The sequence below is a fragment of the Salmo salar genome, chromosome ssa05, assembly GCF_905237065.1.
Source record: "Salmo salar chromosome ssa05, Ssal_v3.1, whole genome shotgun sequence".
NCBI lineage: Eukaryota > Metazoa > Chordata > Actinopteri > Salmoniformes > Salmonidae > Salmo > Salmo salar.
Window position 1 is genome coordinate 11,720,942 of NC_059446.1, and position 25,364 is coordinate 11,746,305.

At 43.9% G+C, this 25,364-nt stretch overlaps 1 protein-coding gene and 1 long non-coding RNA gene across 4 annotated transcripts; one reads left to right on the forward strand and one right to left on the reverse strand.

The window, feature by feature from the left end:
- Nucleotides 1-10,606: 10,606 nt before the first annotated feature.
- LOC106604241 (uncharacterized) lies at nt 10,607-17,287 on the reverse strand. The gene is made up of 4 exons (XR_001328632.2): nt 17,023-17,287; nt 16,555-16,740; nt 12,999-13,061; nt 10,607-11,307 (listed from the first exon to the last, which is right to left on the reverse strand). It is a non-coding gene; the product is annotated as an uncharacterized lncRNA (long non-coding RNA).
- On the forward strand, nt 14,923-24,389 carry pcdh20l (protocadherin 20-like). Of its 3 annotated transcripts, none has more exons than XM_014198707.2 (3): nt 14,923-16,025; nt 20,270-20,490; nt 21,841-24,389. In XM_014198707.2, the coding sequence occupies exons 1-3, from the start codon at nt 15,276-15,278 to the stop codon at nt 24,263-24,265; spliced, it is 3,396 nt and encodes a 1,131-aa protein (XP_014054182.2). In that variant the 5' UTR covers nt 14,923-15,275; the 3' UTR covers nt 24,266-24,389. The 3 variants fall into 3 exon arrangements, with proteins under 3 accessions (XP_014054182.2, XP_045573849.1, XP_045573850.1); XM_045717893.1 differs by having other exon boundaries at nt 14,925-16,025; nt 20,270-20,463; XM_045717894.1 differs by lacking the exon at nt 14,923-16,025 and adding an exon at nt 18,947-19,146 and having other exon boundaries at nt 20,270-20,463.
- The last annotated feature ends 975 nt before the right edge of the window (nt 24,390-25,364 follow it).

Here is a 25,364-nt window from a genome sequence, read left to right on the forward strand (position 1 = left end):
TGTATTTGTATTTATTATGGAACCCCATTAGCTACTGCCAAGGAAGCAGCTACTCTTCCTTGGGTCCAGCAAAATTAAGGCAGTTTATACTGTGCTCTATGTAGTACTGTGCACGTCCCATAGTCTGTTCTGGACTTGGGGACTGTGAAAAGACCTCTGGAAGCATGTATTGTGGGGTATGCATGGGTGTCTGAGCTGTGTGCAAGTATTTTAAACAGACAGCTCGGTACATTCAGCTTGTCGACAAGTAGTGATGAAGTCAATCTTTCTTCCACTTTGAGCCATGAGAGATTGACATGCATGTCATTAATGTTAGCTCTCCGTGTACTTTTAAGGGCCAGCCGTGCTGCCCTGTTCTGAGCCAACTGCAATTTTCCTAAGTCCCTCTTAGTGGCACCTGACCGCACTACTGAACAGTAGTCCAGGTGCAACAAAACTAGGGCCTGTAGGATCTGCCTTGTTGATAGTGTTGTTAAGAAGTTAGATCAATGCTTTATTATGGACAGACTTCTCCCCATCTTAGCTACTGTTATATCAATATGTTTTGACCATGACAGTGTACAATCCAGGGTTACTCCAAGCAGTTTAGTCACCTCAACTTGTTCAATTTCCACATTATTCATTATGAGATGTAGTTGAGGTTTAGGGTTTAGTGAATGATTTGTCCCAAATATAATGCTTTTAGTTTTGGAAATATTTAGGATTAACTTATTTCTTGCTACCCATTCCGAAACTAACTGCAGCTCTTTGTTACGGGTTTGCAGTCATTTCGGTTGCTGTAGTAGCTGACATGTATAGTGTTGAGTCATCCGCATACATAGACACACTGTCCTTACTCAAAGCCAGCGACATGTCATTAGTAAAGATTGAAAAATGTAATGGGCCTAAACAGCTACCCTGGGGAATTCCTGATTCTACCTGGATTATATTTTATAGGCTTCCGTTAAAGAACACCCACTGTCTTCTGTTAGACAAGTAACTCTTTATCCACATTATAGCAGGGGGTGTAAAGCCATAACACATACGTTTTTCCAGCAGCAGACTATGATCGATAATGTCAAAAGCTGCACTGAAGTCTAACAAGACAGCCCCCACAATCATTTTAGCTCTATACTCCCAGCTGCACCTCAGACTCTAGCGGCCTAGCTGTCTTCTCCGTAATGATGTGGCCTCTGTGAGATGGATGGCCTGGAGAAATCACTGGGGCCACGGAGACGCACTCCTATACACTCCCAACTTTTGTCCCAAATGGCACTATATTCCCTATATAGGGAATAGGGTGCCATTTGGGAAGCACCCCAGGCTGCTTGTATGAGTACAGATACAGGGCTAACACCATACACTAGCTGTAGTGTAAATGTCTATGGATTATCACTCAGTCATGTAGGACAACTACACCTGGCAACTGAACCAGCTCAGTACAATACAGGGCGTAGGCATGGGGAGCCAGGCCCACCCACTGGGGAGCCAGGCCCACCCATTAGGGAGCCAGGCCCACTCATCACTCCTGTGTTCCAATGGCACGTTGTGTTAGCAAATCCAAGTTTATCGTTTTAAAAGGCTAATTAATTTATCGTTCCAAAACCCTTTTGCAATTATGTTAGTACAGCTGAAAACTGTTGTTCTGATTAAAGAAGCATTAAAACTGGCCTTCTTTAGACTAGTTGAGTATCTGGAGCATCAGCATTTGTGGGTTCGACATCAGGCTCAAAATGGCCAGAAACAAAGTACTTTCTTCTGAAACTCATCACTTAATCGGGTTTGTTGAAATATAACAGAACAGATCAACTGGATTGACATTCACTCTCATGCGATGGGTTGCCAAAAATAACTAACTGAAAGCCACACTCCCAATAAGCCACGAATATGACCTCAATGAGACATCACTGTGCTTCTATGGCTATTTGCAACATGCCACAGCCTACTTCATTTGTTCATTTAGCAAAGAAGACAGCTCATAATCCAGTGCCTTAATCACAGTTAACACCTTTAATTAGCTTTAAAGATGCTAAATTCTGTCTCAACCTCATGGCAAAATGTGTAGAATAGCTTGAGATGAGCTTTAAAACTGCACATTTCCCTCTCCGGCCCATGGCAAAATGTGTTCAATAGCATGAGATTAGCTATAAAACTGCACTTGTGTTTTAATAGATAGCAGACCACTTGGAAGGAATTTATTTCACAACACAGAGTCAGTCTGATGTTCTATGGTCCTTGACGGGTGTGGAGGGGAAAGGCGAAGAGGTCCTCATTCTGTAAATAACACTGGTTAGTGGTAGAATGTCTGTACCCTGTCAAGACAAACCAGTTCCACAGCTAATCATTCCAATTTTAGAACATTCCATTCTAGGTCTTACATTTTTTATTTTAGAACACATTTATTAACTTCTAGTTCTAGAACTAATCAATTTCACTTCCAGAACCATTTAATTGGTGTTGTAGAACATTGCGTTCCGTAAAGCTGTTAGAAACCATAGCATGTCCATCTGAATATCTCAGGGCTGCATCGGCTGTTTGACCATCAGATGGCAGTCTACCATCGGCTTTCACAGATCAGTCTACTGATGGGAGGAAAGGAGGAGTGATTGTACTGTAGACTCTGGTTGAAGTTCTTTTCAGTGAATGGCCCAGTGCAGTCAAAAACGTGATTTCCTGTGTTTTATATATATATATATGTATTTCCACACTATAAGGTTGGAATGATACTGAGAAATTGTGTAAATGATTATAAGACCATTTTAGTGTAAGAGCTGTTTGAAAAGACAACCTGAAATTCCAGCCTGTTTTGGTGGGATGGAGTTTTGGCCTGCATGGTGACATCACCATGCGGTAAATAAGTTAATAGACCAATAAGAAAGAGAGTTCCAAACCTCTCTGCCAATAACAGCTCATTTTCAGTTTTCCCCTCCCCACTTAGACCACTCCCAGACAATCCTAGTAAAATTCTTGCTTGAGAAATTGCTCTTTGCTAAGAAGTTATTTTAGTTTATTTTTGGCCATTTTAATTGAAAACAATCACAGTACAGTATTTAATTGTTACCCATAACTTATTTGATATTGAGTTAAAAATGGCTGCAGTGGACTTTTAAATTGTAATTTATTCCCTTTAAGAGTGTGCACACAGACGCAGACATGTCAACAACGTCTGATATTTCCTGCTCCTGACAAAGTTAAACAAGCAGAACTTCACACATTTCCCCTAACTATTTAATCCATGATTGATATCTATGATTTTAACAAGAAAATCTGTGCAGGGGGCTCCTTGTCAATTGTCACATTTTCAATCTGGCATAAGTCCTTTCTTGAATCTAATCCTTTTATTAGAATAATGATGTCCTTGAAATGCCCGATAGAAATAAGGGGAAAGTAGTGTAATGTATGGTGTCAAAAAACTTCTGAGCAAATTTTCAGTCTGCAAAGAGATTATTGCAGTTATATTAATGGTTTTCAATGGTGGAAAGTTAGAGTATGGTGTCAAAAAAGTCAAAGTCACCAATAAAGTAATGCCTCATTGGAAGTCCGTAGAGGGAGAACCCACTCACATTCCATTGAAATGAATATCTTGGAGAAAAATTCCAATGGTTTCCTTTCACACACAACAGGATGTAGACTGAGACACAAAGCTCAGCAGGAAATAGCAGGACCAGGTAGCATTTCACATAGAAATAGAAGGCAAAAGGATTTCCTGTGTTCCCTATGGTGATGTGCCGTGTTGTATTGACCATGGGAATTTTAAAGGGAATCTGTGTCTGTTCTTCTCTCAGAAGGGTGGCTCACAGGCCTCCCGAGTGGCGCAGCAGTTTAAGGCATTGCATCGCAGTGCTAGCGGCATCACTACAAATATGGGTTCGATCCCGGGCTGTGATGCAGCCATCCGCGACCGGGAGACCCATGAGGCGGCGTACAGTTGGCCAGGATCCTCCGGGTTAGGGGAGAGTTTGGCCGGCCGGGATGTCATTGTCCCATCATGCACGCTGACACGGTTACCAGTTGTACAGTGTTTCCTCCGACACATTGGTGCGGCTGGCTCCCGGGTTAAGCGAGCAGTATGTCAAGAAGTAGTGTGGCTTGGCGGGGTCATGTTTTGGGGGATGCTTGGCTCTCAACCTTCGCCTCTCATGAGTCCGTACGGGAGTTGCAGCGATGGGACTAGACTGTAACTACCAATTGGGGAGAAAAAGAGGTAAAAAGTGTGGATCATGACTGCATTCTTTTCATTCATCGCTTTTGACAGATATTTTTACATTTTAAAAGGGAATATGAAAGTTCTTCTAAAGTGGGTTATGTCCCTAAACAATCAATCTTACAGTTCACTTCAATGGTGTAAAAGGAACGGTTTTAACCTTGAATGTGACATTGAATTTGTCACCCAATTAAAAACAATAGAAAAAGCATGTGAGCTCCTCATCATATGAAGCTATAAAAAGACTACCTCCCGATACTTCCCTATCTTTTCTACACAAAAATGATCTCATATTAAGACATCCCACAAGTGTTATATTTCTGGGGTCAAGTTCTCCTTTATCATCTCTATGTGACCCTTCAGCCCTCAGCTCTCCAGCAACAACAGATCACTGAGGCGGAACCTGGAACTCTGGAGCATTCTGGAACTCTGGAACTCACTCTGTCAGTTCTATTATGTAACTCTCTCCCAGGCAGGCTGTGTGATTCCAGCTGGGGGAAACAGTCTCCCAGTGTCCCAAATGGCACGCTGTTCCCTATGTATTGCACTATTTTTAGCCAGTGCCCTATGAAAAAGTGATGTACTATATAGGGAATAGCGTGCCATTTGGAACTCAGACACAGTCTGATCCCATGTGAGAGCTTTGTTAGCTGAGACCATTATGACAGATCCCAAGAGAGCGCCACTGTTCAGCTCTCATTTAAACAGAGTCATTATATGTCATTTCAGCAAGCCATGACACCCGTCATCTCAGATTGTTCTGAAATGGCATTCCTGAAACATCCTTTTGTTGAAATGACATTTAATTTCAGAGAAATTAAGTTAATCGATTACACCCGAATTGGCCATTTTAATTTATAGGATTAATATAGTATTCAATAAATATAGTAACTAACATCCAATTTGGGCCAAATGTTTTCCTACCAATGAGTAAGTCATGAGGAATCCCAAAGAAATTGTCAAAGGCCACCCACGGACCCCCACACCCCATGCCAATCCCACCCTATCAACCAGTATACAATAGCAGTACTCTATGTTTGATAAGTAGTATAGAGCTGCTGCTTGGAGTATTGCTTTTCCGTACTATGTAATGTATTCCCTACTAGGTTTTGACCACTAGGTGCCGCTGTTCCTGCAATACCACGAAACACTTTTATCCATTTTGCTGCTCTATTGTGTTTATTAAATAAATCACCCACATTTTTTTTTGCAACTTGGGTAGAAAATCAATAGAATTGGCTCATGACTAAAATACATTCTGTGGTTATCCTCACTATTCAAGCCATTCCTCCATGAAAGCAAATCCGTTTGTCCTTCTTTCACTCTTAATCTGTGTCCAGGAAACAGGCCATTCTAAAAAAGATCTGGACTAATTTCTCTGAACAGGGGAAAAATCACACATCACCAGATTCACGGGGAATACATTACAAAGGTTGCTTTATACTATTTGTCAAACATAGACAACTGATACTGTATACTGGATGTTGGGGGGGGGATTGGCGTGAGGTGTGGGGGGGGGGTCCGTGGGTAGCTTGTGTGACATTTAATACATTACTCATTGGTAGGAGAAGTTTGGTCCAAATCAGATGTTGGGCACTATATTTATTGAATATTATCTCAATCCTATCACTTAAAATGGCCAGTTTGGGTACAATCAATTAGCTTAATTTCTCAGAGATCAAATTATATTTCAACAAGATAATCTGAGATGGTGGGTGTCAAAATCCTCTTTCTTGTGCTTTTTGAGGTGGAACGACCCAGATGGCAGACAGGACACTGCGTCCTAGGCATACTGTTCTGTAGTTAACTATGTCTGGTATTCTCCCCAGTCCCCAATGTCTTCTCTCCTCTCAGTTACGATTCTGTTGGTTATTTGGGGAATGTATTATGAAAAGGGGCAGTGTTATACTGAAGGATATTTTATCTTTATTAGGTAATGTGCACATTAAAAGTCAACAACCTAAATTCACCTACCGGTAATGTTCCTGTATCTTTGTGTAACTTTGTATTACTGTGTGTTTAGTACTACTGTGGAAGGCCAGTCTATCTCTCCCTTTTCACTTGTATCAGCCTGACCATTTTCATTTGTATCAGCCCTGTTGGGTTTGCAGTGTTGGGAAGTAGTGAACTATATGTAGTTCAACTAGTAATTTTACTACATTTTGCAGTAGATTGGTGGTAGTTTAACTAAATTCAAATCTAGGTAGTGTTTTGAGTAGTTGCTAATTTTTTCCCATGTAGCAGTGTAGCTAACTACTGGAACTACACACTACTGTTTTACCATGTAGCGGTGTAGCTAACTACTGGAACAACACACTACTGTTTTACCATGTAGCGGTGTAGCTAACTACTGGAACTACACACTACTGTTTTACCATGTAGCGGTGTAGCTAACTACTGGAACTACACACTACTGTTTTACCATGTAGTGGTGTAGCTTACTACTGGAACTACACACTACTGTTTTATCATGTAGCAGTGTAGCTTACTACTGGAACGACACACTACTGTTTTACAATGTAGCGGTGTAGCTAACTACTGGAACTACACACTACTGTTTTAGCATGTAGCGGTGTAGCTAACTACTGGAACGACACATTACTGTTTTATCATGTAGCGGTGTAGCGGTGTAGCTAACTACTGGAACTGCACACTACTTTTCTAACAAAAAATATGGGTGAACTATGCAAGAATTTTCCTACTTATTTTATTACTATGCATCAGACCTGCCTAATTCTCACTTGAAACATACTTTTTCTGTGAAAAAGGTCAAATGACACATTCTGTTAACATCTGACTCCCGAGTGAACTGTTCTTGCAATTTATAGTCTATGACATTTCAGATTTAGATTTAGATATTAGAATTTTTCATGAACTTTTTCCAACGTAACTTTAGTTAAGTGAACTATATTTTTCTTAAGGGTAGTGTTAGTGTATCTTAACTTCTTCCAGTGTGAAGTAATTGGTAGCTTGGTAAACTATGTTTTCAGAGTAGCTTCCCCAACACTGTGGGTTTGACGCTAACATCAATTCAATTCAGTTCAACTGACTGTCTAGTAGACTGACTCTCTACATCATTACTCTCTGTCATTTAGATTAACAAAGTGAACCATAGATGATATGACCCTTGACTTTCACAGACAGCCAATCATCACCCACAAACAGTCCAAGGAGACCAATTAGCATGGAGACAACACGGGGCAGCCCTACTTGATGAATGTAGTACATTACGTTCACATCATATTGAAGGTTGAAGGTCATTTTCTGGGAGTTGATCATGATAACAACACTGCCGTCAGACAACAGAGTGATGTCGCTAATGCAACGACACTATAACACAGATCACTGCAGGTGAGCACCGATGGTTTCTGACACAGATAGTGGTAGGGAGTGGAGATGTGATTGGGATTAAGTCATGTTGGTCCTCCACTCTCACATCCTCCCAAGACATAGCAAGACAAGGTATGTATTGGAGCATATGATTGTGCAGACCGTTTTTATTAGCCTATTTTACTAGCCTGTTTTTTATTTTAAATGGCCCAGCTCGCTAGTGGAAATTTGATGTGCATTTCTCCTCATATGCTCTTTGAGAAATCTATTGTCACGCAGTGGGGTATCCCCATTGAGAATAACTAGTGACAATTTTGTTTTTAATGCTGAAGTAATCCCTGACACAATTTTGGGCATAGTGAAGTGAGAAGGGCAAACCCACAGCCCTTTCAGTTTCAATCTGAACCTGACCACTGACTGCATTGTTTTCCTCGTCATTGTGGCTCTTCCTTTTTAGATGGCTCTCACCCAGACACCACCCTGTACAGGAAACTGCCTCATCAGTCCTAAAACCCAAACTTCAAGAGGAAGTTCCAGACAATCTCCAGTGTTGATGCCAGGCCAGATTTGGTGTTAGCATGTTAGCTACACCACTCCCTGGGCTATGTCCTAAATGGTACCCTATACCCTACATAGTGCACTACTTTTGACCAGATACCTATGGGCCCAGTCAGAAGTAGTGTACTATATAGAGAATAGGGATGCCATTTTGGATACAACCCAGGTTTGTCCTCCCTGCGCAGCTGTGGCCTCAATCAGTCAGCACATCTCCTTTATCTGGCTGGAGCAGACAGGCAGCTCGGGGACAGGGACACGTTCCTCTATTGGTGACTATTGTTTTGGCGTTTCTCTCTCTATTTCTCTCTCACCTCCCACTTTGCCTGCGTCTGCTCCCCCTCCCCCCACACACACACTACTCTCTCAAGTGCTAAGTCTTGTTGTGGTCAGGTGGGGTTGAGTAGTGTTGGCAAGGGTTCAGAAGTGAAGTCCCTCGCCAGGACAAAGTGTCTTAAATTAACCATAAACACACAGAGAACATAATGTTTAGAACGTCCTGCCGTCCCTTCCTTTAGGGGGAAACCTTACTGTGAACATAAGCCATGATGCAATGGAAAAGCTAAAGGAAGGTGATCAAACAGTTCAGAATGTACCAGTACCGTTGGTTCAGTATAAGCACAATAAACAACCCCTCCTCGCTCTGTACATTTGGTGGATCTAATGCACTCTAACGTACAGCTAATGTAGCCTATTACTGCGTCATACAGCAGCTAATGTAGCCTATTACTGCGTCATACAGCTAATGTAGCCTACTACCGCGTCATACAGCTAATGTAGCCTACTACCGCGTCATACAGCTAATGTAGCCTACTACCGAGTCATACAGCTAATGTAGCCTACAGTATTGCTGCATCATACAGCTAATGTAGCCTACTACCGCGTCATACAGCTAATGTAGCCTCCTACCGAGTCATACAGCTAATGTAGCCTACTATCGCATCATACAGCTAATGTAGCCTACTACCAAGTCATACAGCTAATGTAGTCTATTACCAAGTCACACAGTTAATGTAGCCTACAGTATTACTGTGTCATACAGCTAATGTAGCCTACTACCAAGTCATACAACTAATGTAGTCTACTACCAAGTCACACAGTTAATGTAGCCTACAGTATTACTGTGTCATACAGCTAATGTAGCCTACTACCAAGTCATACAACTAATGTAGCCTAATACCGCATCATACAGCTAATGTAGCCTACAGTATTACTGCGTCATACAGCTAATGTAGCCTACTACCGAGTCATACAGCTAATGTAATGAAAAACATAGACTAAATCACTATTGTTATGCCATCAACTCTACTGACGCACTTCCCATCTTTAACTGTTTCCAAGCAGTGCCAGGGATAGATGTGTGTTTCCTGATTGTGTTTGGAGTTTCACTTCTGCCAACCAATCAGAGGAGTCGTACAGGAAGTGGAGAACAGGAAGTGAAGGCACAGGCAGTTGTAGGAGTGGCACTGGCAGTAAGTAAGACTAAAAGCAAAGGTAGAAGCCAGCAGCCAACCATTTTCTTTGTTGGTTTTTGTTATGTTCCCCAGTTTCTGTGTTGTTGTGAGTTTATATGTATGTGTGTATTCAGGAAATGGCATCCTGGATTCTTCAAGCAGCTGATTGGTCGGCCCCACTGATTGGAGCTCTGACCCCTCCCTCTCGTCAGGGGATACAGCTGGCTCTTCAATTACCAACTCGTTCTCCAGCTTGATTAAAGCCAGTGTTCCTTTGTCAAAAAGACAGCTTCTTTTTATGTCCTGTGTTGGTTGTTGGTCAGTGAAAGTTTGTTGATATTATTTTGTAGCCACTCCTTCAGAGGTATGTGTATGTCAATAGGACTTAGTGTTTTTGGTTAATGAAATGTTTCACTTAAAGTATTGGTAATTATTCTGTTTAATTTGTTCCCAGGGGGGAAGGGGATCGCACCTTGAGAGTGTTTAGGTAAGAGGCCTGCGGGCATACATCACCCGTCATATTTAATGTCTATGCACACTAGGTAAGACCTGGGCGGACCACCCCCTGTATTTTGGTTAGCGCGCCAGGTGGTGCTAAAAGTTAGGTAAGTAGTGGGAAGGCATGTAAGGTAGGAGAGGGGACTCTTTCATTTTTACTTTCTTTGCTTTGGTTTTGTCCAGCCCCTTTTCCCCACTTTACTGTGTTAAGGAAGAATAAATTCCCTGTAAACTGTGTTTTTCTCTGCATCTGTCGTCCTTCCCCGAGCCTACGATCACATACTTTTTAACTCCGGGGAGTTGAGAGGCGTACATAACAGTTTTGTATACTGTTAATCCTCTTACTTTCCTAAATATTTGATCAATTCAACATATTCACTCATATCTCCTCGGTGACATAGCCGATTTCCCCCCCCCCCCCCACCAAACAATGTAAAGGGTTTTGAGAAGTTGGAAAAGTGCTATTTAAATCCAATCCAATAGCATCATTATTCATATCACTGATGGCATGTGATATCATTAATATCACTTACTTCATGCTTCTAGACTATTTATTTGCTTTGAAATAACTCAAAAAGAGAGCAAACATTATTTATTTTTTAAATTAGTATCTTTATTCATCTGTGTATTCCTGTGTACAAAAATCAACATCAGGTTAGACTGGTCTGTTTGTAGTATAGGTAATATAATACTGTACATCACTTTACAATATAAAACATAGCATTTTTACAACTACTGTACATGAGGAGGTTCCAACACATTGGGTTGTGATAACAGCAGGTTGGCATAAACACTTACTAATCACAAGATACTGTGGAGTCTCTGCTTCCCCCCCACTGATTTGTTTCCTTCATATCTGCATATGAAATGGCACCCATTCATGTTCTCCTGTTGAAGAGATACACGTTCATGTTCTCCTGTTGAAGAGATACACGTTCATGTTCTCCTGTTGAAGAGATACACGTTCATGTTCTCCTGTTGAAGAGATACATTTAGGTGTGAATACGTCACCAGTCTGAGGGAAGTGTTCTAGATATTGGAACATGATGTTCTTTTAATTCCTCATGTTTAACCTTTTTTCCCCCAGAGGGGCCAGGACAGAGCTGGCTCTCTCCGAACACAGCAGGACAGAACTGTGCTATTTTAGATGTGTTTGTGTGTGTGTTCAGCAGTAGCCATCCATGCAGCCTGTTCTCTCTTCTCTCTCCACCTGGTCTCTCCGTCTCTCTCTCCATCTCTCTCTCCGTCTCTCCCTCTACATCTCTCCGTCGCTTTCCGTTCACATATCTGGCAGACAGACAGTCATTAGCATGCAGCAGCCAGGTACAGATGCCGAGAGCAGTTATGATTCATGGAGAACAGCACTTATCTGTGTCTCTTGCCCAGTGATAATGTGTGTGTGCGTGTCTCTGTGTGTTCTCTGAAACAGCACTGCCTCTCTGCTGATAGTGGTATCAGTGATAGTCATGTACTATCACTGGAGGGTATGTAGATAGCCCACCTCAACCCTGCAGACATGGAGCTGTGATTCAGCTGGATACTGCATTTAGACACTAGGGGAGCTGTGATTCAGCTGGATACTGCATTTAGACACTAGGGGAGCTCTGATTCAGCTGGATACTGCATTTAGACACTAGGGGAGCTCTGTGATTCAGCTGGATACTGCATTTAGACACTAGAGGAGATATGGGATTCAGCTGGATACTGCAGGGATGACACTAGGGGAGCTGTGATTCAGCTGGATACTGTATTTAGACACTAGGGGAGCTCTGTGATTCAGCTGGATACTGCATTTAGACACTAGGGGAGCTCTGTGATTCAGCTGGATACTGCATTTAGACACTAGGGGAGCTGTGATTCAGCTGGATACTGCATTTAGACACTAGGGGAGCTGTGATTCAGCTGGATACTGCATTTAAACACTAGGGGAGCTGTGATTCAGCTGGATACTGCATTTAGACACTAGGGGAGCTGTGATTCAGCTGGATACTGTATTTAGACACTAGGGGAGCTGTGATTCAGCTGGATACTGCATTTAGACACTAGGGGAGCTGTGATTCAGCTGGATACTGTATTTAGACACTAGGGGAGCTGTGATTCAGCTGGATACTGCATTTAGACACTAGGGGAGCTGTGATTCAGCTGGATACTGCATTTAGACACTAGGGGAGCTGTGATTCAGCTGGATACTGCATTTAGACACTAGGGGAGCTGTGATTCAGCTGGATACTGCATTTAGACACTAGGGGAGCTGTGATTCAGCTGGATACTGCATTTAGACACTAGGGGAGCTGTGATTCAGCTGGATACTGCATTTAGACACTAGGGGAGCTCTGTGATTCAGCTGGATACTGTATTTAGACACTAGGGGAGCTGTGATTCAGCTGGATACTGCATTTAGACACTAGGGGAGCTCTGTGATTCAGCTGGATACTGCATTTAGACACTAGGGGAGCTCTGTGATTCAGCTGGATACTGCATTTAGACACTAGGGGAGCTCTGTGATTCAGCTGGATACTGCATTTAGACACTAGGGGAGCTGTGATTTCCAAATGGCACTCTATTCCCTTTAGGGATGTATTACCCCATAGGGCTCTGGTAAAAAGCAGTGCACTATACGCCTTGTAGGCTACTGGCTACTAGCCGCTCTACATGTTAGCATCTCAATGGAAAGGGGAATTAATATTATTAAAGGCCCAACCAGCAGTAAATAAATTAATAATATTAAAGGCCCAACCAGCAGTAAATAGTGCAGGCCACTGAGGCCAGCTAGTAGGTTTAACTGTGAGGGGACAGCAATAGAAAATAGACTGCATGATATACTGAGCTCAGCTGGCATAGAAACACAAGACTAAAGGGATATAAAGAGATTGAAACACTAGACTAATGGGATATAAAGCCATTGAAACACTAAATTAATGGGACATAATGGCATTGTCAGGTTGTGCTGAATTTTTGTTTTGTTTTAAGATGCATACCAGCAAGTTCCCGGTCCAAACTGTCGATGAATCTCTGTAGGTCTCCTGTGTCTCCCATTCTGGCTGCAGACAGAAAGGAAAGCATGTGAGAAAGGAGAAAAAGAGAGTGGTTGAAAGGAACATTTCTGTGGAGAGATTCAGCAGTAGCAGCTCTATGTTCACTGGCATTTCCTCCTTTGAACCAGAGCAGGAAATGTGATCCAACTCACAGAATTATATAAGAAGAACCTGCATCCCAAATGGCACCCTATTCCCTAGAGCCCTATCGGCCCTGGTTAAATGTAGTGGACTATATAGGAAATATGGTACCATTTGAAACACAATGAAGGAGTCAGGACACAACCCCTGGTTAATCAAGATAGAAAATAAAATTCAGACTCTTATTCAGCTGGCTTTATAAAAATCACATCTTAAACAGCCCATAATGTAAAACTCCACTGAGCCAGTGAGGCGCCTGCAGCACACCTCAGACTGACCGACATGGATCTTAGTGTTATATTTAGCTTATGTATGGCTTATGAATGCTTTATGTAATGCTATGTATGTCTAATGTATGTCTTAAGTAGTGGTTATGTAAGTCTCATGTATGTCTTAAGTAGTGGTTATGTAAGTCTCATGTATGTCTTAAGTAGTGCAATGTATGTCTTAAGTAGTGCAATGTATGTCTTAAGTAGTGTAATGTGCGCCAGTATAATGGAGACAGACAGACAGACTGGTGCCCCTCAAACAGCACTCTGTAGTCTTTCTATTAACATTATTCCTTCATCTACATTAGACAATGTGGACTCTTTCACCCAGCCACACATAGCTGCTTCTACCTCTCCCCAACTCCTCGCTCCTCCCCCCCAGACACTCGCTCCTCCCCCCCAGGCACTCGCTCCTCCCCCCCAGGCACTCGCTCCTCCCCTCCAGGCACTCGCTCCTCCCCTCCAGGCACTCGCTCCTCCCCTCCAGGCACTCGCTCCTCCCCTCCAGGCACTCGCTCCTGATCAGTGGTACATTATTTAACCATCATACCAACCCTAGGCCACCACCACACACTGACACAAACACCTATACCAACCCTAAACGCCCACCACACACCTATACCAACCCTAAATCCCCACTACACACCTATACCAACCCTAAACCCCCACTACACACCTATACCAACCCTAAACCCCCATCACACACCTATACCAACCCTAAACCCCCACTACACACCTATATCAACCCTAAATCCCCACCATACACCTATACCAACCCTAAACCCCCACTACACACCTATACCAACCCTAAACCCCCACTACACACCTATACCAACCCTAAACCCCCACTACACACCTATATCAACCCTAAATCCCCACTACACACCTATACCAACCCTAAACCCCCACCACACACCTATACCAACCCTAAACCCCCACTCCACCACACACCTGTAGCAACCCTAAACCCCCACCACACACCTATACCAACCCTAAACCCCCACTATACACCTATACCAACCCTAAACCCCCACCATACACCTATACCAACCCTAAACCCCCACCATACACCTATACCAACCCTAAACCCCCACTACACACCTATACCAACCCTAAACCCCCACCATACACCTATACCAACCCTAAACCCCCACTATACACCTATACCAACCCTAAACCCCCACCATACACCTATACCAACCCTAAACCCCCACTACACACCTATACCAACCCTAAACCCCCACCCCACCACACACCTGTACCAACCCTAAACCCCCACCATACACCTATACCAACCCTAAACCCCCACCACACACCTGTACCAACCCTAAACCCCCACTACACCACACACCTATACCAACCCTAAACCCCCACTCCACCACACACCTGTACCAACCCTAAACCCCCCACCACCACCCCCAGATGAGGCTCAATAGCCCTGCAGGAGACAGGCTTTAGAAGCACAGCAGCCCAGCTTTGTTGTGTAAACTCACTCAATGGTGATCGATGGCAATGCACTAATTATCTGTGTAAAAGTGATATTGAACGGACTGATAATGATCTCCTACTACAGTGTTTCCCAACCCTGGTCCTCCAGTACACCCAACAGTACACCGTTTCATTGTAGCTCTGGACAAACACACCTCATTCAACTCACTGAGGGCTTGATGATTAGTTGACTAAATGTGTACTGTTGGAGGTACTTGAGGACCAGGAAATGCTGGTCAGATAGCTCAGAGCTAGTTTAGATGGTCAACTGATGGGTTGAGATGTAGTGGTACAGTTCTCACTACCTTTGGGCATCACTGTTATGCCTGCAGTGTGGAGCTCTTCTTCACTGGTGTTCCAACTGTTACCCAGAGACACCTCACTGCCTGGAGGAAGCTGTTACCCAGAGACACCTCACTGCCTGGAGGAAGCTGTTACCCAGAGACACCTCACTGCCTGGAGGAAGCTGTTACCCAGAGACACCTCACTGCCTGGAGGAAGCTGTTACCCAGAGACACCTCACTGCCTGGAGGAAGCTGTTACCCAGAGACACCTCACTGCCTGGAGGAAGCTGTTACCCAGAGACACCTCACTGCCTGGAGGAAGCTGTTACCCAGAGACACCTCACTGCCTGGAGGAAGCTGTTACCCAGAGACACCTCACTGCCTGGAGGAAGCTGTTACCCAGAGACACCTCACTGCCTGGAGGAAGCTGTTACCCAGAGACACCTCACTGCCTGGAGGAAGCTGTTACCCAGAGACACCTCACTGCCTGGAGGAAGCTGTTACCCAGAGACACCTCACTGCCTGGAGGAAGCTGTTACCCAGAGACACCTCACTGCCTGGAGGAAGCTGTTACCCAGAGACACCTCACTGCCTGGAGGAAGCTGTTACCCAGAGACACCTCACTGCCTGGAGGAAGCTGTTACCCAGAGACACCTCACTGCCTGGAGGAAGCTGTTACCCAGAGACACCTCACTGCCTGGAGGAAGCTGTTACCCAGAGACACCTCACTGCCTGGAGGAAGCTGTTACCCAGAGACACCTCACTGCCTGGAGGAAGGGACAGACAAGGTTAGACCATGTGACACAACTAATATATACCATCTAGTTGACACTTTTATGCAAAGCAACTTACAGTCTTGGATACATACATTATTTACGAATAGGTGGTCCCAGTAATGGAACCCATAATCCCGGCATTGCAAGCTCCATGCCATTCTGACAGCTAATGTTGTATTTAACTTTCAGATTGAATGATGTGTTAAATAAGCTAATGCAACCCATCATCCACAGACAGTCATGCACATCCATTCCATGTAATGGAGCAAACGTGCATTAGTTGAGATGGTGTTACTTTCTATTTTCATGTTACTCTCTATTTTCATGTAAAGTTGATGCATGTTCATGAGCCGATGTCACCAGTGAAAACTGTCAAGTGTGGGTTGATAAGAGCGGCTCAAACGGCGGCTGCCCACATGCGTATTCTCCCGCTATACTACATCTGAGTCACCGTTTACGCATAAACACCACGCGCCCTCCTCCACGTATGTAATGGACACACAACAACGACCATAAAGGTTTAGACCTAAAGGCTACTCACTGCAGTCACTATTGTCCTCCACGCCGCTGTCGCTGACCACTGAGCCGTCGTCCCCTAGCCCGGTGCGCCGTTTGGCATCAGACAGGAGCCGCTCGTATGCATATGGGACGCTTTGTGAAGGCTCTCTCAACTCATCAACCACATCAGCGAACTCCTGGAGCAGATCAGTTAGCTCCAGCTCCAAGTCTGATAGGGGATTTCGAATATGGTTTTCGTTAGAGTGAGAATAATTCAATTCGTGATTGAATATAATTACTTTACACATGTATTTTAATTAGCCTATTAATAATAGGCCTGAAGTGATTAACGTCAAAAACGAAATAACCGATACCAAACAGAATCTGGCTATTTGAAATCAATCCACATTAAAAATCTACAACAGCAGTACTAAAATGCAAGAAAAAAACGCTGCAATAATCAATAGCCTAATGATAAAAATGTAAAATCAAGCCAACACTCAGAACCCACCTGAAAAGTTGTCTGTAGACATTCTGAAGTTTTCTGTAGACATTCTGAAAAGCGGGAATAATGCGTCGATGACTAATAGAATACTTTAACTGTTCAAGAAGTCAAGTTCAAGTTGACACATGGGGTCTTCTATTTATAAAGCATCCTTAGGCTCTACTCACAACAGTAAAAGACGCGCTCTGCAGCACCCAATCAGATCACTGCGTGCGCGGCTTCTGTGGTTACAGTAGTGAGTGGGCGTCTCGAAAGTAACTTTAAGGGCGAGGGGAAAAAACAAACGTAAACGAATGAACGGAACAGTCTCAGAAACCCCAAAATAGACTCTTATGCAACTCGGAGACCATTTTTCTGATGGCTTTTCCATGCGTCACAGACATCTTCTCTGCTGCCAATTCAGTCTAGAGTTTAAAGGAAATTGGCGAATGGAATAATGAGATTTTGCAAAAAGATTTTCTCTTTGAGTTCAACCATTATGTAGTAAATTGTAGGCCTACTGTTTCCTATTATCTATTATAAACAGACAATCTGGCTATCCTACTACTGTCTCCTATTATCTATTATAAACAGACAATCTGGCTATCCTACTACTGTCTCCTATTATCTATTATAAACAGCCAATCTGGCTATCCTACTACTGTCTCCTATTATCTATTATAAACAGACAATCTGGCTATCCTACTACTGTTTCCCAGGAAAGCATCTTTATTAACATTACCTCACTGTAAAATCCTAATCATGAAGTTACTTTTTATCATTATCTTTGAAAATTAACCCCGAACTACAGTAACTGTCAAAAGTTTGGACACACCTGCTCATTCAAGGGTTTTTCTTTATTTTTACTATTTTATACATTGCAGAATAATTGTGAAGACATCAACTATGAAATAACACATATGGAATCTTGTAGTAAACAAAAAAAGTGTTAAACAAATAAAAATGTATTTTATATTTGAGATTCTTCAAAATAGCCACCCTTTGCCTTGATGACAGCTTTGCACATTCTTGGCATTCTCTCAACCAGCTTCATGAGGAATGCTTTTCCAACAGACATGAAGGAGTTCCCACATATGCTGAGCACTTGTTGGCTGCTTTTCCTTCACTCTGGGGTCCAACTCATCCCAAACCATCTCAATTGGGTTGAGGTCTGGTGATTGTGGAGGCCAGGTCATCTGATGCAGCACTCCATCACTCTCCTTGGTCAAATAGCCCTTATACAGCCTGGAAAAACTTTTGACTGGTACTGTATATTCACTGTAGAAAGTCCATTGTTGTAAAGTCACCTGAAACTACTCCAACCAACCAACAGGGGTCACTCAAGAAGTGCAAATGAAACGTCACAATTCATGTCGCTGCCAACGGAGACCTTTGTCCTACTGACTGACTTACTGGTGTTATGCCTACACCTCTGGGGAGGAAATATTATAGCCCTTTTAAGTCATATTTCTATATCTAGTTGGACAATACTAGAATTGGAGAAGCACTCTGAAACCACAGTGATCACTTGCCATTTGTGGCCACAGTTGACACAGGTAGAATAACTGTCCTCAAACTGACTCCTTTCTCATCATGATTAACAGTAAGTATGTTACTACGGTTACAGATAAGAACCTTTTTGTATGTCATGTTCCTTTCACCACAACAATTTACATAATCATTTTACTTTCAATTGGTCAATTCCTTAAACCACTAAACCAGAGATAAATGGTACAGGAAGAAGGTAAAGAATACTGTCCAATCAGCTTAAGTTACCTGTAGTGCAAAGAATACTGACTAACCAGTTGTTCTAATTTGCTGCTGCAAACTGTCCAAACAGCTCATTAAGTTACCTGTAGTGGGAGGGGCAGCAGGTGTGTGTTAGCACAGCAGTGCCCAAATAAGGCAGCAGGTGTACAACCCCTCCTCCAGCCCCAGTCTCCCTACACTAGTCTGTCAGAGTGACAGGTGGGAGGGGCGGGAGAAGAGGAAACGGTGTTAACAGTACCCAGGTAGGCTATAGGTACAGCTACCTCCCAGTCTTCCTACTCTTAGCAGAGGTGGAGGCAGAGGAAACCCAGACAGGTGTCATGTGTGTAGGCTACGGGCCATGGGACGGATGAAAATATGAACTGGGCTGTACTCCTTCAGGTCAGTCAATTTCCTTATGACTTAATTAATGAATCACTGTAGGTCATTTATCTGTCATATCATCTGTCATATCATATCTTGTATCTATGTAATTGTCTAATAAATATTAGTCCACCAAAAGGTCAGTGAACCGCTATAGGTCAATATGAGTATCTTTGACTACATCTTCTCGTTCATGCATTGACAGACTGATTCATGGTTTTCTCTGGAAGCTAATAGAAGGCAATATGACCGTGGTATCTTTGACTACATTCATTCATAGCCTGTTTTATTTAGTTACTTTGGCAACATAGTATTATTGTTGATCATTACTTGGTCCTTGTTTTGGTAGCTGTCATATCACAGGGAGCTAGTGAATGGGTAATAGGTTATGGGATATTGTTGAGGAAAAGTCACAAAGTCCTTGAGTTAATGGGTAACTGTTGTGACTGGGAGCACATGAAAAAGAAGACCCTCATACACTCCTTGGGTGTTTAAAGAATAATGCTTGAGGATAGCTATTATTCACTATTAATATGGAACATCGTCATGTAAATTATGTGCATGTGTTTTGTTAAGTGCTTTTTTCATAATTATTCTTTATAATTCCACAAGCATGTTTTGTCATTAGTCATGGTGCAGTAGATTTGAATAGTAAGTGGATGGGGGAGGGGTGTGTGAGATGCATCACATTACATTAACGTACTACTGCACACACAGGATTTGTCCCCAATGTCACCCTAATTCCCTAAATAGTGCACAATTCATTTTTTACGCTATGGGCCCTGGTCAGAAGTGGTGCACTGGGCCCTGGTCAGAAGTGGTGCACTAAATAGGAATAGGGTGCCATTTAGGACTCAGGCACAGTCCCTTGTTTTACAGTAGCCACTGAGGTAGAAATACCACTGTTAATAATAGATCATTAAAGGAAGGAAGATGTTTCCAGCCTAGCCTACTTCAGGGGGAAATTCCAAGGATTATAATTTCCTCATATGAATGTTTTTCCTCCTCACAATTTTCTCCAGTGTTTTAAGTTCCCTATTCGGCTTTTCCTTTAGAACGTGGTGCATATCAGTGGTTTACTTCACACCAATGTCTTCTAGTGTTCCAAGTCCTACGTTTTCACTTCTATGTTCTCCTTTAGAACGTGCTGGTCACGGTCCATCTCAGGCAGATTCTGTGCTACGGTTCTGTTCGGATCTCGGTTCCAGAGGAGCAGGAGGCTGGGGTCCGGGTCGGGTCCATCGGGTCCATGTTCCCCCCCCTTTACCAGCTCCTGACCCAGTTCTACCTCAGGGTGGACCAAGGGACAGGGGATGTCTACACCACCGACAACAGGTGGTTATATATGGCAACTCATTCTAGGTGTGGAAGCCTACATGCCTTTTGACTGTTTCTTTACATAACTGGATGGATTTCTGCACTTCTTTGACATTTGTTATTGCTGTATGTTTTTAATGTATAGCTGCTGCTGATAAAGACACTCCCTCTTGACTAGTAGAAAAGTAATTATCTACACTATGTGACCAGAAGTATGTGGACACCTGCTCGTCGAACATCTCATTCCAAAATCATGGGCATTAATATGGAGTTGGTCCCTCCCTTCGCTGCTATAACAGCCTCCACTCTTTTGGGAAGGATTTCCATTAGATGTTGGAACATTGCTGTGGGGACTTGCTTCCATTCAGCCACAAGAGCATTAGTGAGGTCGGGCACTAACGTTGGGCGATTAATTCTGGCTCGCAGTCGGCGTACTAATTAATCCCAAAGGTTTTTGATGGGGTTGAGGTAAGGGCTCTGTGCAGGACAGTCAAGTTCTTCCACACCGATCTCGACAAATAATTTCTGTATGGACCTCGCTTTGTGCACAGGGGCATGTTCATGCTGAAACAGGAAAGGGCCTTCCCCAAACTGTTGCCACAAAGTTGGAAGCACAGAATCATCTAGAATGTCATTGTATGCCGTAGCATTAAGAATTCCCTTCACTGGAACTAAGGGGCCTAGACCAAACCATGGAAAACAGCCCCAGACCATTATTCCTCCTCCACCAAACGTTACAGTTGGCACTATGCATTGGGGCAGGTAGCGTTCTCCTGGCATTTGCCAAACCCAGATTCATCCATCGGACTGCCAGATGGTGAAGTGTGATTCATCACTCCAGAGAACGCGTTTCCACTGCTCCAGAGTCCAATGGTGGTGAGCTTTGGCATTGCACATGGTGATCTTAGGCTGCTCGCCCATGGAAACCCATTTCATGAAGCTCTCGAATAATAGTTATTGTGCTGACGTTGCTTCCAGAGGCAGTTGGAACTCGGTAGTGAGTGTTGCATCCGAGGACAGACGATGTTTACACCCTACGCGCTTCAGCACTCGGTGGTCCTGTTCTGTGAGATTGTGTGGCCTACCACAGCCGCGATAACAGTACTTACAGTTGACTGGGCAGCTCTAGCTGGGCAGAAATTTGACTTACTGACTTGTTGGAAAGGTGGCATCCTATTACGGTGCCACGTTAAATGTCACTGAGCTCTTAAGTACGGGCCATTATACTGCCAATGTTTGTCCATGGAGATTGCATGGCTGTCTGTTCGATTTTACACACCTATCAGCAACGGGTGTGGCTGAAATAGCCGAATCCACTAATTTGAAGGGATGTCCACGTACTTTTGTATATATAGTGTATGTTGTAACAGTAATTTATCCATCTATCTATTGCAGGATGGACCGAGAGGACCTGTGTCCTGACCAACCCCAGGCTGGGGAGTGTATCGTCCCACACGATGCCATCGTGGGCCCTGAGGCAGAGCTGGTGAAGTTCATGGTAGTCGTAGAGGACATCAATGACCACGCTCCTCACTTTGACAACACAGAGATCCATCTGAGTGTCTCTGAGGATGTGGCTGTGGGGACCAGTTTCTTATTGGACGACCAGGCAGAGGACAGAGACATGGGACGTAACGGACGGTTGCAGTACCACCTAGAGGGAGCCGGTGGGTTTTTCAGTGTGACAGAAGAAGAAGATGATGAAGTGGCCATTTTCTTTTTGGTTGTGCGACAAGGACTAGACCGCGAGAAACAGGATCTTCATGAGATGACTCTAGTGGCAACAGACTGTGGCTTTAACCCACTAAGCGCCACAGCAACTTTATTCATAAAAGTAACTGACATGAACGATAACTGCCCAAAGTTTACCCTGGACAGCACCCAGAAGGTGGTTATTACAGCGGACACACCCAGAGACACAGTAGTAGCTAGGGTCAGAGCCACAGACCTAGACCTGGGCCCCAACGCTGCTATCACCTACTCCCTCAGCCCCAAGGTCTCAGAATGGGCCAGGGAACTCTTCAGTCTGGACAGTCACACTGGCCTGATCAGCCTGAAAGGAGACCTCAGAGACCGCCACAGTGGCAGTGTTAGTGACAGGGGAGAGGAGGTGGTGTTGAAAGTGTTAGCCAGCGGCCCCCACTGCCCCCCTGCAGACACTCAGGTAACCGTATCCCTGCTCCCCGCGCCATACCAGAAGAATGGCATAAAGATCAGGTTCATAGCAGAGCATCAAAACCAGATGATAGTGTTGCAGGAAAACCAGCCCCCCACTGTCTTGGCTTTGCTAGAGCTACCGGGGGATACTAGTAGTGTTAGAGGCTCATCGTATCTCTCCATTGAAGGAGAGGTGCCGTTCTCTTTGAGCCTGCAGAATGGCAAATACCTCCTGTCGACATCAAAGCCCTTAGACTACGAGATGAAGAGTGAATATCATGTTTCTGTAGTGATGCGTGGTGGTGTCGGGGAGCCTACAGCTCAGGGCTTCCCCAGGAGAGAGATCCAGGTGAGGGTGGTGGATGTGAATGATAATGCTCCACAGTTTCTCCAGAGTCACTATCTGATAGACATAGAGGAGAATAACCCTCCTGGGGCGTCTCTGCTGAAAGTCAGGGCGCAGGATGTAGACAGCGGTCAGAACGGGCAGGTCACCTACAAACTGGGTCGACCGTCACACACGGCGGCAGCAATAGCCCTTTATAGAATCGACCAGAACACAGGTCAGCTGACAGTTTCTGTACCCCTGGACAGGGAACAACAGGATGTTCACAGACTGACAGTTGTAGCCAGAGATAACGGCTCTCCTCCATTAGAGTCCTCTGTGATGGTGACGATCACCGTCCTTGACCAGAATGATAATGCTCCTGTCTTCCTCACCCCTCACTTCATCTTCTTCATCCCTGAGAATATACCTCCTCTGGCCCAGGTGGGGAAGGTGGGGGTGTCGGACGTTGACGCAGGGCTTAACGGGGAGGTGGAGGTGAGGGTGGTGAACAGCAGTGTTGGCCCTTTCGTCATAGACAACGCTCAGGGGACGCTGCGCTGCATGGCCGATGTCGACCGCGAGAAACAGGACCGCTACGAGTTAGAGCTCTTCGCCACCGACAACGGACGCCCGTCACCTCTGACCTCCATCGCCAGGGTAACTGTGTTCATCGAGGATGTCAATGACAACCAGCCCCAGGTCATCCTACCCAGCAGCAACCTGTCATGTCTCACCATCTCCACGGAGACCACCATGGGCACCATGGTAACCAAGATCTACGCCATCGACAAGGACTCAGGGTTAAACTCGGAGATCACATACACCATTGCAGCGCGGGAACCACCGGGCACCTCTCCATCATCCCATCACCCCGGTGACAGCAGCAGCAGTCCCTTCCAGCTGGATCCTCGGTCTGGTAACGTGACCTTAGCCCAGAGACTCATGGGTAAGGACCTGGGGATGCACCACCTGTTCATCGTGGTGAGTGACGGTGGGAAACCAGCGCCCCTCCACACCACCGTCTGGGTTAACCTGCTGGTCAACAACACCTTGGAACCATGCCACCTGGACACCATGCCCAGATCCCTGCCCTACACACTGGCGCAGACGCCCTCCGAAACCCCCTCCGAGATGCCCGTCTGCGACAGACACGCTCAGTTGATCCTGCTGCTAGGCTTGGGCATGATGGTGGCCTCACTCTGTCTGTTTCTGGTGACGGTTGTTTTATACATGAAACAGAGGAAGAGATCTAGAGGGGAACAACAGCAGAGGGGGGTACATGAGGAGAATCACATTCCTCTACGCATTCCAGAGAGATATTACTCAGAGTTATAACGAGAGAGAGAGGCAGTGCTTGTTCTGACTGGACTCTATATTATGAATTGTTGACGTTTCTTGTATACCTTTTTAAAAGCATGAAATCAGTTCTACAATTAAATACATTTTCACTATTTTCACACAAAGGAGTCTCTCTTTCAATATTCTAAGATGAAACGCTCTGGTTAAATGTCTGATACAATCCAATATACATTTTATCAAGCTAACGAATGAAGGACTGAAAAAATAAAGGACACAGCTTTAAGGTGAGGGGATGAATTAAAGAACATCATTGATAACAAATGAAAGGAACCTTTCTTTCTTAATTTGCCGTAAGGTTTGTTAAATAAGGGACAACAAATTCAAAACCTGTCTCGTAGGTAAATGTGAGAAGAAAACACAAAGTGAAAGTGGTTTTAATCACAAGATCTTAATGTTCTATTTCCATTATCTTTAGCCTAATCCCTAGTCAGATCTTAATGTTCTATTTCCATTATCTTTAGCCTAATCCCTAGTCAGATCTTAATGTTCTATTTCCATTATCTTTAGCCTAATCCCTAGTCAGATCTTAATGTTCTATTTCCATTATCTTTAGCCTAATCCCTAGTCAGATCTTAATGTTCTATTTCCATTATCTTTAGCCTAATCCCTAGTCAGATCTTAATGTTCTATTTCCATTATCTTTAGCCTAATCCCTAGTCAGATCTTAATGTTCTATTTCCATTATCTTTAGCCTAATCCCTAGTCAGATCTTAATGTTCTATTTCCATTATCTTTAGCCTAATCCCTAGTCAGATCTTAATGTTCTATTTCCATTATCTTTAGCCTAATCCCTAGTCAGATCTTTATGTTGGTTTCCATTATCTGATCTTCTATCAGCTGAACACAAAATGCCTAACAAGACCCGACATACTTTGATCCAGTGTTTTCAAAGCTGGGAGACGGCTGCGTGTCAATATAGAGAACTAAATTCTCTATTTCTATTTGTGCACCAGCTGTTTTTTTCTCTAAGGAGTAAAACAACAAAAACAACACATGAAAATGACTTGTGTCCCTAAGACAGTAGGTGAACTGAATAGTCACTCACTGTAAACCTGAAGTAGCTATAAGACCATGA

Bases quoted from the DNA above. Each gene is read 5' to 3' on its own strand.
- pcdh20l (XM_014198707.2), top strand. From the start codon at position 15,276: ATGCCTGCAGTGTGGAGCTCTTCTTCACTGGTGTTCCAACTGTTACCC. The intron at 16,026-20,269 runs GTTAGACCATGT...GTTCTCCTTTAG, and splicing joins TGGAGGAAGGGACAGACAAG to AACGTGCTGGTCACGGTCCA. The intron at 20,491-21,840 runs GTGTGGAAGCCT...TATCTATTGCAG, and splicing joins TATATGGCAACTCATTCTAG to GATGGACCGAGAGGACCTGT.